Source organism: Vicugna pacos, chromosome 3, assembly GCF_048564905.1.
Source record: "Vicugna pacos chromosome 3, VicPac4, whole genome shotgun sequence".
NCBI classification, from domain to species: Eukaryota; Metazoa; Chordata; class Mammalia; order Artiodactyla; family Camelidae; genus Vicugna; species Vicugna pacos.
In genome coordinates, this window is record NC_132989.1 from 77,164,171 (window position 1) to 77,178,899 (window position 14,729).

Here is a 14,729-nt window from a genome sequence, read left to right on the forward strand (position 1 = left end):
TCTTTTTCCAGTAATAGTATGAGGTTCTTTAATTAGTGTTAGATCTTTTAAGTTTGTATGCCATAGTATCCCTAAATATAGCAACAATATTGTTCTTCAGTAAGTGGCTGGAAATTGAAATACTAACTGAGGGCCTCAAAAGATTGACTTGTTCTCTTTCCGGAAAAGTAGTTTAAAGGGAAGGGGTAAATTTGAATCCTGAAATGTTTTTGTTTATTTATGTTCTCATACTCCACTGAGCTGCATTTCAGCTAACTTGTTGAATATATTTCCACATGCACATACAAAGTTTCAAGTTACTTTTGTGTACTGATAATGTATTTTATTGGTTAGTATTCTACAAAGTGGGGAAAGATCAATTTGCACTTAAATTCTAAACTAAGATATATTTAAAACAAATATTTATGATTAACTTTTTTGCTTAAAAATATTTTGAAATTATTCATGACTGTTTATGGCTTTGTGAACTTCACTATATCTTTTGTGTACAGCAAGTAAGATGTTTAGTGTTAACATTTTGTATAATAAGTTTAACAACTGATGGGGCATGCCTTCCCATCTTATTCTTCGTGAGGATCTTGGCTGTTTTTTGCCCTTTGCACTTCTGTATAAATTTTAGAATTAGCTTGTCAAGTACCACAAAAACAAATAAAAACTTTTAGAATTTTGAAATAGATTCAATAGATTAACTTGGAGGGAATTAACATCTGTACAATATTGAGTCCTCTAATATATGACATAGCTCTCTTTTTATGACTTCTTTAAAACCTCTCTGTTGATAAATAGTTGATTATTAAGCAATATAAAACTTAAGTTCCATATAAAAAAAATTTCAGGGAGTAGGTTTTTCTGGTTTGCATTTCATGTTGTGGGATAGATGTCCTCATTGTTTTTTATTTGCTCTATTCATCTCTTAAAATTACCCAACTTTGAATCTTACGCCACCAAACTCTATCACCTGTCATTCCTCCTTGCAGCAGTTATCTATCTAACAAGATTGTCGTGCTTCTTCATTCCTTGAAGATTTTTAGCTCCTGACTCACTGTCACCCTCTGTCACACTATTATTGTAAATCTTGATTTTAATATCCATGTCTTTCTGGTAATGTGGCCTCTCTTTTTCTTGACCTCCTTTCCTCCAGTGATTATATTCTCCATCTTATCTTAGCTAGTTGGTCCTATAATCATACCTGAGAGACTTTGTCATTCTTTCACTTTGTCTCTGTCTGCACCTATGCTCCTACACTGTAGAGGAAATACACATCCATGTTCTAGTTTCACTTTAAATTCATGGCAACTAATCTCAATTGGGCCTTTAATGCTACACAGTAATCCTATTGTTTCACTCTCTCCCACTCTCATACATCTATTTTATCCACTTTTATTTTCTGTTCTTAAAACTCCAGTGCTTTTTCCCCACCCTCATTCGTAGCTGATGGCTTTAGTTACCATTTCATTTAAAAAAAAAGAGAAGCAATCCAAGCAGAACTTCCACAAGTTGCTACCAACACATGTACTCACCTACCTGTATCTGTGCCCCTAATATTCTGTCTACCTTCTGTTAACTGTATATACATCTGTCTTAAACCAAGCCCTCTACTTGTGTACTACATCCAATTCTTCTCCTTCCTCTTCTTTATCTCCTGCATCAGCATTATTTCCTTTTCTTAGTGTTTCATATTAAATGCTGTATTTTCCTCCATCTTAAAAAAAAAAAAACTCTTGTCCCAATATCTCCCTCCAGCTGGTGACTAATTTCTCCTTTATGGAAAAAATTTTGAAAATGTTATATACTGGATTGCCATAGTTCCTTGCCTTCTAGTCTCTCTTAAATCAACTCCAGTCAGGCTTCACTTCCACCATTCTACTGAAACTACTTTATAAAGGTTAAGAATAGCCTTCACTTTTGTGTATTTACTTTAATGAAATTGTGTGACAAATTTCTATAAAACATTGAGGTATGAAACAACCATTTATTATGCTCAGTGATTCTTTGCATCAAGAATTCAGGCAGGACACACATTGTGTCTCTGCTCCACAATGTCTGGGTCCTTGTCTAGAAGACTCAAAGCCTGTGGGCTGAATCATTGGAAAACTTCACGTGCGTGTCTGGTGGTTGATGCTATCTTTTGTCTGGGAACCTCAGTTCCTTTCTGTGTGGGCTTCTCCACTTGGAGAAGGGCTAAATGTTAGTTAGCCCTAACATCTGTGCTAATTTGGGCTTCCTCACAGCATGGTGGGTGGGTTGCAAGGGTGAGTATTCTGAGAGAGAGAGAGACAGATGTAAGCCTTTTATTACTTAGTCTTGGAAGTCATGTGACATCACTTCCATTGTATTCTATTCATAAAAGTAGTCAGAAACTCATTCTCAGATTCAAGGCTAACAGGCTCTGCCTCTGAATAAGGAATGACAACCTGAACTATTGTTGTGACTATTTTTGGAAAATACAGTCCCCTATCCATATTGTCAAGTAAATTGTCAATTCTCTATTTATCTTATTGACCTACTTATCACTAGTATTTGATAGTTCATTATTCCTTCCTTGGACACTTGTCTTGGACTTCAGGCTATCACAGTTTTGTTTTTCCTCTTACCTTACTGGTCATTCCTCACATTATTTAGGTAGTTCTTACTCATCTCCTTAATCTCTCCAGGTCTGGAACTCTTTTCATTTCTATCTGTACACTCTTTCTTTTCTGATCTCACCCAGCCTCATGGCTTTAAGTATCTGGATGGGAATAACTCTCAAATTCTAGCTTGAAACTTTCCCATGAACTTCAAACATATATATATATACACACACACACACACATACATGCGTGTGCGCATACACACACAAACACACACACACACACACACACAGTTACCTAATTAGCAGCTCCACTAATAGACACCTTAAATTTAGCATGTCCTAAACTGAATTCTTCATCAGCACTCCCTCATGTCTTGTTGAATCTATTTTCTTCTGCCATCTTCCTCATCTCAGTAATTGGCATCTTCATGTTTCTAATTGCTTAGGCCTAAGCTTTTAAAATAATAATCGATTCATCTTTTTCTTTGACACTTTGTATACAGACTGTTAGGAAATCATGGTGACTGTATCTTAATATATTTACACTTTGACATTTTGTACCACCTCAGTGTTATTCTGGTTCCCATCTTACCTGGATCATTGCAGTAGCTTTCTAACTGGTTTTCTTGCCTCTCTCTTTACTGGCTATAGTCAACCAGAATTATGTTAAAGTGTAATTCAAATCATGTCATTTCTCTGTTCAAAACCCTCTAATCACTTAACATCTCAGCCTCAGTTCTTAAAATGGCCTGTGAAGCCCACATGATCTCATCCCTATTGTCTCTCTGACCTCATCTTGTATTCTCTGACTTTCTTAGTCTGCCCTGATCACAGTGGCAACTTTACTGCTTTAGGAATACAGCAGTCATATTCCTACCTCAAGGCCTTTGTACTTGCAGTTCCCTCACCAGCATCTCTTTCCCTAAATATCCATGTCTTACTTTTCTCTCTCCTTCATGTTTTTGCTTAGTTGTCAACTTCTCATTGACCTTATATGACCACCTTATGTAAAATTACATTGCCCTTGTCTCAGCACTCCCTATGTTTTTCTTCCCTGCCTTGCTTTTCTTCACAGTACTTATAAATTATTTGATTTACAATGGTATATATATTTTAATCTTTTTAATTTATTGTTTTTCTCAACTAGACTGTAAACTCAGTGGTAGGAGGGGTTTTTGTCCACTTTGTTCACTGTTACATTTTTAGCTCCCAGGTGAGTATCTGGCAGGTCATGGGTATTCAACAAATACTGTTAAATGAACAATTTTTACTTTAGGTTTTCTTATAAGGTTGAGAAAATCACAAGCACATGTCATTGAATCAGCAAGATCTAGATCCAGATAGTACTACAGATATGGAAGATGTTACAGATGCTGAAGAGGAACTTATTAAAAAATGTGAAGAAATGTGGAAAGATATGGAAGAAGTAAGTATCAAGAGATGAAAGTGATATATTAATTACTATAAAAATTAATTCCATTTCAGTAATAGACTTAGGAAAGAAATAATAGTGCTGGTTCTTGAAAGCCATTAGATTATGATATATATTTATATAGTTTTTAGACCTATATGCTTTCATTCAAGAAACATTATAGTAGGTAAGCTGTAGAAAGAGAAAAAATTATGGCAATCCTTGCCCTCAAGGAGATTATCATCTAAGGAGGCAATAGCAATTATATTAGAAGTATTGTGTTAAAGTGCAAAGAATATGTGTACTTAGGAGAAGTACCAAGCCTAGACTGAGAGTCAAAGATAGCTTTCTAAAAGCTATCTAAATGACTCAATTCATTTCTAAGGGATAAATAGGAGTTAGCCTGTGAAAATGAGGGAATACAAAGCAGAAAGGACAAAATATATAATGGTTGGAAGAGGTTAGAGAACTCTAAGTAGAATAGTTTGATTTATGTAAATTAGGACTCATTTTGTTGAGTGGATATTATGGTAAATTAGTAAAGAATTATAAACATGAAGATATATGGTGAGGTTTGGGAAAATCACTCTGGTGATTTTGGAAAAGATGGAATATGGAAGAGTGAGACTACAGGTAGAGCCTTCAGGAGGCTCTAGTAGTAGTCCTGGTCAGAAGTACTGAAAGGCTCAATACTGTCATTGCAAATAGAAGAATAGATTCAAGAGATATTAAGACAGTTGGACCAAAAGGACTTGAAAGTTAATTGTTGTGAACTGAGGAGGGGGAATTACAGATAGTTTTAGGTTCCTGGTTTGGGCCACTGAGTGGTCAGTAGGGTTATTTCCTACGACAGAGAACACAGAGGTGGGGACGGTATAGCTCAGCGGTAGAGTGCCTGCTTAGCATGCACAAGGTCCTGGGTTCCCAATAAAATAAATAAAATAAATTTAATTACCTCTACCAACAAAAACTAAAACAAATTAAAATATATATATAGAAAGGGGAGAACACATACTTAGGGAGTTTAAGTGGAAGTATGATTTAATTTAGAAAATGTTGTGTTTGAAAGGTGTGTACATTTTCTAAGTTAATGAGATAGAGTCACTTCTGGTACACTGTATGCTGGTAAAAATTTGTTGTGCTTAAAATAGTGTAATGTATGATATAGGCCATAGACATTTTTTGGATCATATTCTTCCCAGTAAAGTTAAGGCAGGTTAGTGGGTTTTTTTCCTTTTTTTAAAATTATTTTTTAACATATAGCCTTGGTACACTGGATCATGACTGTATTTTGAAAATACTTTATATAATCTTGTTTTTTTACTTTTGAAAATTTTTTTAATACAGAAATTTAAATTTAAAGGTAACAAATTTTACTGCAACTAAAAATAAACACAAAATTTAAATTGTCCATATTTTTACACAGATATAAATCACTATTAACAATTGTGGGTTTTTTTTTAATGGAGGAGAAGCAATGTGTCCTGAAGGCTTTATTTTCTTGTGATCTTAACTATCTTCTTACCTCTTTTCTTATTTTTCTATAGTGCTTTCTCTCTTGTTTTTTTTTATATTTCCCATTTTTCCATTGTATAGTTTCTAATTCACTCAAGTTGTTAGTTTTTTTTTTTTTTCAATGCTCATTTTTTCATTCTGTATTGAGTCTGGTATCTACTTTTACTTTTGATGTATTCACCTTGTTTGGCTGCCTTCCTGATCTTCTTGCTTAGGAAGTGAGGAATTTAAACAAACTCTTCTCTTACATCAGATATTTGTGTATTGTTTTAGTGGAATATTACACTGACTGATATAAAAGGACAGGGAAAGGAAAAATTGTCTGTGGGTTATATAGTGTGTGACTTGTTTTTCTTTACTTTTTAAATCAAGTGTCAGAATAAATTATCACTTGTTGGAACTGAGACACTCACTGATTCAAATGCTCAGGTATGAATCCTTTTGTTCTTCCTAAAAAATAGGTAAGTGGAATTCATTGTGTTTAGATAAGAACTGTGTCCATCTATATTTATCCCAAGTATAATAGCTTTGTTAATACCTGTATGCCTAATGATTTGGAAGATTTTCTACTCTTTCTGATTTAAGAGAAGTATTCTAAAAATTTTGAATAAGATGTTATAAATAAATAAGGTAATATTTTCTTTATTGTTTATCTAACAACCGTATACATTTAACTTTGAGTGAATTGCTCATTGGCTGCTATTATGGTACCTTGTTAAAAATTAGAATGAAGACCATCCTACTTTATGTTAGATGCAGTAGCCAGTTATTTTACTGTCCATGTGGAATCTTAACTAGTTTTACCCTAAGCTTAAAAAAAAGATTAAGATATTCACTTTAATAATCAAAGACCTATGGAATTAGTTTTGGAATATACTAGTGGATCAGTGCAACAGATTAAGAATTTAGAATATGACAAGGGTGATAATTCAATCTTTGCGAAAGGGATGAATTAGTTGATAAGTGGTGGTGGTACACCTAGGTATCCTTCTGGGAGAAAATAAAATTAGACTTCTCCCTTTCATTATATAAACGTAAGTTCTAGATAGATTGCTGTAAAAATCTTATAACAAAAGCTTGAGACTATTTATGCAATCTAGGTAGGTACAGGGGAAAACGTCTTGGCTAATAATAGAAAACTAGATATTGTAAAAGTAAACTTAGATGTATTTGACCAAATAGATTAAAATGTTTTCGTGACTAAACGTCTAAGAACAGAGTACAAATAATTCCCATGAAAGTTCTCCGAAACTGGTAGGAGCATGTCAGAAGACAAAGGAACCAATTAAAGGGACTCTTGCAGTCCAAATTTGGTATCCTTTGAGCATCAAAAGAAATAATGGCTTCAATTGATTATAATGATATGAAAACATAAAAATATATGAGTGTAATAATAGTAATAAATGAGAATGAGAGAGAAAGAGAAAGAAATGGGGGAAAAACCTACTTTGTCACTTTTGGAAGTGCCTATTACACCAGATCTTCAAAAATTGGTGATAAAAAATTAAGCTAGCTTTTGTAAAAAGAAAAAATTGTATCTATCGATTAATAAAGTGTTCTGTTATACCAGGTAAAACTAAATATTGTATTTGGAAAAACATACAACATATTAATTATCATCTGGTTTCCTTCGGAAATGTCATTCTTGTAGAAATTGAGACCTACTGAATCAGAATTAGAGGGATGAAGCCTGTAAGTTTCCTGAATAATTTTCAGGCAGTAAGCCAAACACTGGTTTTGACTCTATCGCCTTATGTAGTTGTGAATAATCAGTATCCTGAGATAGTCAATAATAACATTATCTAAAGAATCCACAGATTGTCTTTTCCTACTGTCTTCAGTGTCCCCAAGATTATTTCCAGGTTTAATGATTCTCTAGGAGTACTCATGGGACTCAGTTTATAGTCATACTAATGGCTGAGATTTATTATGTTGAAATGATGTGGAGTAAAATCAGTAAAGGGAAAAGAAGCATGGGGTGAAATCCAGAGGAAACCAGGCACAAGCTTTCAGGAGCCCTCTCCCAGGGGAGTCACATAAGATATGCTTAATTACCCCAGGGAGTTGTGACAAGTGTGAAATGTTGTCTAGCAGGGAACCTCATTAGACACTCAGAGCCCAGTGGTTTTTGTTGGGGGTAGTCATATAGGCACTCTTTGCCTAGCAGTTGTCAAAATATCTGACTCTTGGAAGGAAAGCAGGTATTCAGCATAAATTAAATTTTTGTACAGTGAACTACTCTTATCAGTTAGGTTGGTGGGAACCATCTCAAGATCTAGGTTCCCAGATGCAAGCCAGGGCCCAACGTTGCAAGCAAGCCTTTACAGATAATCTCAGGCTTACTTTTTAACTCTTTTCTGCATACCTATTAACTCCAAAGCTTCCATATTAAAACTCAATCCATTTTCTAAAGCAAGAAGTTAGATATTTAAGTGGGAAAATGGCAAGATTAAAAAAAATCGTGTTTAAATCATTTTAGAAATACTACTGTTATTTTCTTCTTTAGAAAGGGTTGAATTTTATAGCAGGGTCAGAAATAATTTGGGTGTTTGCTTTAGCTGGGCTTTAGCAAGGTAAGAGCTGTGTTTCATCGGTATAGTATGAGATTAAACTGAAATTACAGTTTTTTAATAGGTTAAAAAATAAGTATCAGTAATTTTATATATTTCATTCTAATATATTCAGGAAAAGTGATGTAGATTCCTTTTCGTTGTGATAGTTTTGCCTAGTTTAAATACTGCTTTTTAAGAATTTTTTCTAGTAATAATAATAATAAACATTTATAAATCACTTTATAGTTCACAAAAAACTTTTTTACATTCTTATTTAATTATCTATAAGAAAATAATGTTAAACTCTGTTTTGTAAAAATTTTAATGCATGGAAATGCATTTTTATATAATTAAACCTTTCAAAGAGACTAGGTTTTTTTCCTCTGACTGTTCAACAGACAATATTATGATCGGGAGGAGGGTCTTAGAGCTACCTGCTCTGTATCATAAAAATTGGTTAAAGAAAGACGGGACTTGGTGTCCTTTTAGTGTTATTACAGAAATATTTACTGCATTTCTGAAATGTGAATTTTTGATCTGTTTTGCTACCTATAAGAATTACATAGAAGAGATAAATGTTCTGAAATTTAACTTTAAGCATACACAGATTTTAATTTCATGGTCTAATCGGACAACAGATATATCACATAGGTTTGTAATTATTAAATTACAGTGATTAGAACTACCTAATATCAAAAACGTTTATCCTAATTTATCTTTGGCTAAAGGGGTACACAATTAACAAACTATTGTGCTGTAAAACTGGTTTTTATATGTGACTTGTGGAACCAGTCTCATTTTATAATTGTCTCTATGTATGTGTTTAAATTTATTTTTAGCTACTCAGATAAATGTATTTGCAAGTTTTCTGAAAATGCATAGAGAGGAAAAAGAGCATCTTCAAACCAAATTTGTCTAAAAAACATTGGCAAGAAATAACATATTTTTAAAGAATATTAACATAGGGAATAAACTTAATGTACTCAGGTTTTTTTAGGTTGAATGATGAAGTTAGAATTGATCATTTTTAATACTCTCTCACTAGCATAATGGCAGTTGATGAGCTATAATTAGTGTAGTTTAAAGCAAAAATTCTGTTTGGAGTGATACTTTTTAATAGTTTAGATGGCTGTTATATTAGCCATATGTGCTAGGAACTTGTATTAAAGAATTAAGACTCTACACTTTCTTCTATGAATACATGCAAGAAGTGACTGTTTTATTCCCTTGTTTGTTTTGTTTCATAGCTGTCATTATTAATTATGCAAGTGAAATGTTTGACTTCTGAACTCAGTCAATGGCGGAAAGAAACTCCTGAAAGTAAGATTCTTATTTTTAGGTTTATATTTTTGTGAACAAATTAATGGTGAATTAATTTAATGGTCGCAAGAATTCAAGATCCATTTAGCTTTCTTGAAATTACCTAAATTCCATTGATATTAGGAAGTCACCTTAATTTTCTCTTCTTACATTTATTATTTTATGCTTATTTTATTATTATAGATGAATGTATCTGTCTCACATTAGAGTATAGTAATCTTCATTATGGAGACTTTATTAATAGCCATCATTTTTTTATATGCTCCAGTAGAAACTGTAAATTGTTTCTTAATGAATGAAACTTACCTAGTGGAAGAGAGAAATTCTTTTAGATGCTTATTTACATAAGGGCCACATAGATTTTATGTTGCCTTTTGACTTGTCCAACTGAGGCCAACTATATTTTTGCTTTTAGTTGAGAAAAAAAGATGACTTAAAAATTTGTAGTTACAATAATAGAAGATATTTTTGTCTTATGAAAGCCTACATTTCTCTGTTGGATTTTTACATCTGTATTTGATCTTCTATATAGATTGCACCCTTTTTTTTTTTGTATGTCTTCCTTCTTTCTCCTGTCCCCTGTCTCCTTTCCTTTAGTTCCCCCTACTTCCTTTCTTAGTTTCCTTTGTAGGCTTATCATTCTCTATTCCAGTTATTGGAATTCTTTTCTCCTCATTCTCTTCCTAGACAATTTTATCTGCATTCTTTTTTTCAATTACTATATTCATGCCAATGTCCAGCACTGTTCTCTGTCTTCACTGCCATCTAGTAACCTTTTTAATTTTAGCACTTCTGCTAGGTATCTATATACAATTGTGATTTTAATTTGCATTCAACTGTGTATCATATTGCCTCCTCTAGCATTATATTGACCATCTCAGTGACTACTCATACTCTGTTGTTAAAATGTTGGTGTTTTCCAAATGACTACATTCAGCTTTTTTCACTTCTTTCTTTTTATGCTCTTTCAGGATTATGTTTTCTGCTTCTATTTTTATGTGTTATATTTGTATTAGACTTCTATATTAGCTTGCTAGGTCTGCCATAACAAAGTAGCATGGACTGGGTTGCTTAAACAACAGAAATTTATTTTCCCATTATTGTGGAGGCTAGAAGTCCAGGATTAAGGTGCTGGCAGGAATGATTTCTTCTGAGGCTTCTCCCTGTGTCTTAACAGGGTCACCTGTCTGTGTTCTAATCTCTTTGTATAAGAACACCAGTCATAACTGAGTAGGGCTTACCATGATGACCTCATTTTTACTTAATTACCTATTTAAAGATCTAGCTCCAAATGCATTCACATTTTGAGGTACTGGGGATTAGGATTTCAAATTATGCACTTAGACAGGGTGGGAAAGGGTGGAGGAATGGGGAAAGGACATAGAATTGTTGTAACAACTCTCAAGTCTATATATCCAAATCAGACTTCTTTGTAACATCACACTTTACATATCCCTCTACCTTCTAGATATCCTTTCCGAATTATTCTACAGATGCCTCAGATTCATGAATTGATCTCCATTCCTTGACCCACTGAATGGGATCTATTTGATCAGCCATGATTTTAAGAGTCCTTCTAGATACTTCTAGATTTTTCGTATTTCACATATAGTCTGTAAATATTGAGCCCTACTGCCACAGATTTACTTTAGGCCTTTATCACCAATCCACTACTTTATTATAATAAACTTTTTATCTCTTGATCACGTTTTTTTTTTAGTTATAGAAATGTTCAAACTTAAAAGTTGAAGGTCCAACTTCATTCTTTCGCGTATGTATTATCTAGTTTTCCCAGTACTTTTGCTGAGAAAACTGTTCTTTCCCGTATTGAATTGTCTTAGCACTCTTGTCAAAAATCAATTGATCACACAGTGAGAATTATTATTTCTGGGCTCTGTTCTTTTCCATTGGTCTGTATATGTGTGTCTCTATGCCAGTAGCACATTGTTTTCATTACTATGTCTTTTCAGTAAGTTTTGAAATGGGAAATATGAGACCTTCAACTTTGTTCTTTTAGGAAGGATTTCTCTATTTCTACAAAAAACATTATTGGGATTTTGATAGGAATTTTACTGACTCTGTATATTGCTTTGGTGTTGACATCCTAATAATATTAAATATTAAATCTTATAATCCTTGAACACATGATTTTTTTTCTATTTGTTGGTGTGTCTTTAATTTGTTTTGTCAGCATTGCATAGTTTTCAGTACACAAGTTTTTTGCCTCCTGAGTTAAATTTGTTCTTAAGTACTTTATTCTTTTGAATGCTGTATGTCAGAAAATTTTAAATTTTTATTTTTCTAACTATCATCACCCCTTACATACACACATTGTACTGGTAACACTGAACACATTGATCTGTTGGTCAAATACCTACTGTGCTTAGGGTTGCGAGTCCCATAGGCTACCATACTGGAAAGACTTCTAAAATCTTTATATTCTTAGAGCCTGCCATATTGTACTGGTTGAAATGATTGAATGAATATTGAAATGCTACTTTTGGCCACACTGGCCAAGAGGGAGATTTTTAAGCTTTATGTTCTTAGTATCCTTTTCATTGTATAGCCTTCCTGGGGCTGCCTATAATTAATTCAAATATAGGGCCTATGAAGCACATAGCTTTTTCCTGTTAAAAGACCTTCTAGAATAGCAGATAGCTTAGAAAGTTTTCAGTAACGTATCATTTGTGAAATTTTCAATAACACTTTATTAGGAAAGGTAAACTTTTTTAAGTATAAGGGTTGAACTTTTCCAAGTGTAAGGATTTGATTTTGCTACCAAAATTACAATGAACTCTTAGTTCATGCTCATAAGACTGGCAAAAATTTTAGAAGTCTTTATAGTATCTTTTGCTGTTTCTTATTTATTGCTCCTAGAAAATTTTAAAACAAGAATCCAGCATCCTGTTTTAAAATTCAAAATACACATTTTAATCAGTGAAATTTCATTTCTGGGAATCTGTCCCACAGAAATGAAGGCACCAGTATTAAAGACACAAATAAAAGAATGCTTCCTGCATTATTGTTTTTTGTTGCTAAAAATTAGACACAAAGTCATAGCTCAGTCAACAGCAGAATTACATAATACATTATGGTATATTCACTCTGTGGAATATAATGCAGCATAAAAAAGTATGAATTAGGGGGAGGGTATAGCTAAGTGGTAGAGTGCCTGCTTAGTATGTGTGAGGTCCTGGGTTCAATCCCCAGTACCTCCATTTAAATAAATAAATAAATAAACCTAATTACCTCCCCTTAAAATTTTTTTTGTTTTAATTTATGAATTAGACTTTTACCAAATGAACAGAAAGGATTCCCATGGGGAGTTTTGTTGAATGAAAATACAAATAATGTGTATGATATGATCCTATTCTTAAAACCAGCAATGACAAAATTAATAACCCTCGTATGTATATGTACATATATATATATGTATGCATAGAATCATATGACCACAGAGAACTATTTAAGCAATATGCTATAGATTATTAATTTTTTTTGAGGGATAGGGAAAACAAAATGGGAAAATAAAAAGGCACTAAAAACAAAATGCATAAATGTCACATTAAAATTATATTTAAGTTGGCTATATGTGTAAAGATGTTAAATAAAACTAATTTCATAGAAACTGTACACATTTTATTAAATGTTCTATAATATATAAATGGAAAGAAAAGGGGGTATCTTTGAAACTACAAAATCAAATTCTTGGTTTTTGAGAGTTAACTAAGTATATGTATAATTTTGTTTCATTTTGTTCCATTTTGTTCCTGTAGTGATTCCACTGAATGAAGAAGTTCTGGTGGCATTAGGAAAAGAAGAGGTAAGTCACTTAATGAATTTATAGTGATCCCAAATAATTTGTAAGCAGAAATGTTTTGGATAAGTTCATGCTGTGACGAGTAAGATAAAACCATTTTAAAATCGTATTGTTTTATTGAACAGAGTATTTTTAAAAATTTGGATTTTGAATTTAATATGTAAATTTTACTCTTGTGTTCAATTTTCAGCTGATTAAACTCTCCATAATAAAAGCAAAAAGGTTAAACATAGCTATGTGTTCATACATATATCTGTCCTTCTCAAAAGTTAACATAAATGTTGATAAAGACATGTTTTTAAAGTGTAAGGTTTTTAGACCAAAGTGTAGGAGGGAAGATAGAAACAAACAAGAATTTTAAAGAAGGTTATAGAGCATGGAAATAGTATCTGTGTGCCTAGAAACAGAAATAGGGATGATAAGAGAGATTATCTACCCTACAGAACTGAAGAAAGTCTTCGGATTTGAAAGAACTTGGTACTTCAAAATTCAGTGTTTAAGTGCGAAATTAAAAACAAGGACCATTTGCAGCAACATGGATGATCCTAGAGAATGTCATTCTAAGTGAAGTAAGCCAGAAAGAGAAAGAAAAATACCATATGAGATCACTCATATGTGGAATCTAAAAAACAAAAACAAAGCATAAATACAGGACAGAAATAGACTCATGGACAGAGAATACAGACTTGTGGTTACCGGTGGGGGGGGGGTAGAGGGTGGGAAGGGATAGACTGGGATTTCAAAATTGTAGAATAGATAAACAAGATTACACTGTATAGCACAGGGAAATATACACAAAATGTTATGATAAATCACAGAGAAAAAAATGTGACAATGAGTGTGTATATGTCCATGAATGACTGAAAAATTGTGCTGAACACTGGAATTTGACACAACACTGTAAAATGATTATGAATCAATAAAAAATGTAAAAAAAAAAACAAAAAAAAAAAAGGAGATTTCTTTAAAGTAAGAACAGACTATTAGACCCCGTCTCCCTTTCTCTTTCACTGTCTCTTTTGCGATCAAGCAGCTAACTTTTACCCACAAGCCTGAAAACTGGAAGTATATGGTATGGAGACATTAAAGTATTGAGAATCTGGACTCAGTGATACCAGGTTGGGTGTTTAGTAGATGTGGTGTGAGGTCAAAAATCAGAAGGTTCAAGTCAACAATTTTATACTTGTATGGTGTAAGTACCAACTCCTGATCTGTCTCTTGAGGCCCTGCAGTCCGGTATAAAAGAAGCCTCAGACTGGAGATAAAATAATCTTCTCTGAAAAATCTAAATGGCTCAAGGGAAAAAAGCCTATAAGTATTAATGTATGGGGGTTCCCAGTGAAAAGCAAGGCGGCTATACATCAGAAGCCTCACTCATAAACAGAGTATGTTTTTGAGTTTTAAATGTGAATGGCCAACTTTTATTCAACTTAGTATTGGAATTCCTAGCCATAGCAATCAGACAAGAAAAAGAAGTAAAAGGAATCCAAACTGGAAAGGAGGAGGTAAAAGTGTTTTCAGATGATGTGATAGCATACA

At 33.0% G+C, this 14,729-nt stretch overlaps 1 protein-coding gene across 7 annotated transcripts in view; it reads left to right on the plus strand.

Moving 5' to 3' along the window:
* Positions 1 to 14,729, plus strand: part of CENPK (centromere protein K) — a 55,922-nt gene that overhangs the window by 2,795 nt on the left and 38,398 nt on the right. For all 7 annotated transcript variants that reach the window (XR_012071427.1, XM_072958593.1, XM_072958597.1 and 4 more), the window contains exons 2-5: positions 3,849 to 3,998; positions 5,871 to 5,927; positions 9,298 to 9,370; positions 13,147 to 13,193. Coding sequence is in view for 6 of the 7 variants with exons in the window: in XM_072958593.1 (XP_072814694.1) it covers positions 3,882 to 3,998; positions 5,871 to 5,927; positions 9,298 to 9,370; positions 13,147 to 13,193 (294 nt within the window). In the remaining variant the exon portion in view is untranslated. The remainder of the gene's footprint in view (positions 1 to 3,848; positions 3,999 to 5,870; positions 5,928 to 9,297; positions 9,371 to 13,146; positions 13,194 to 14,729) is intronic.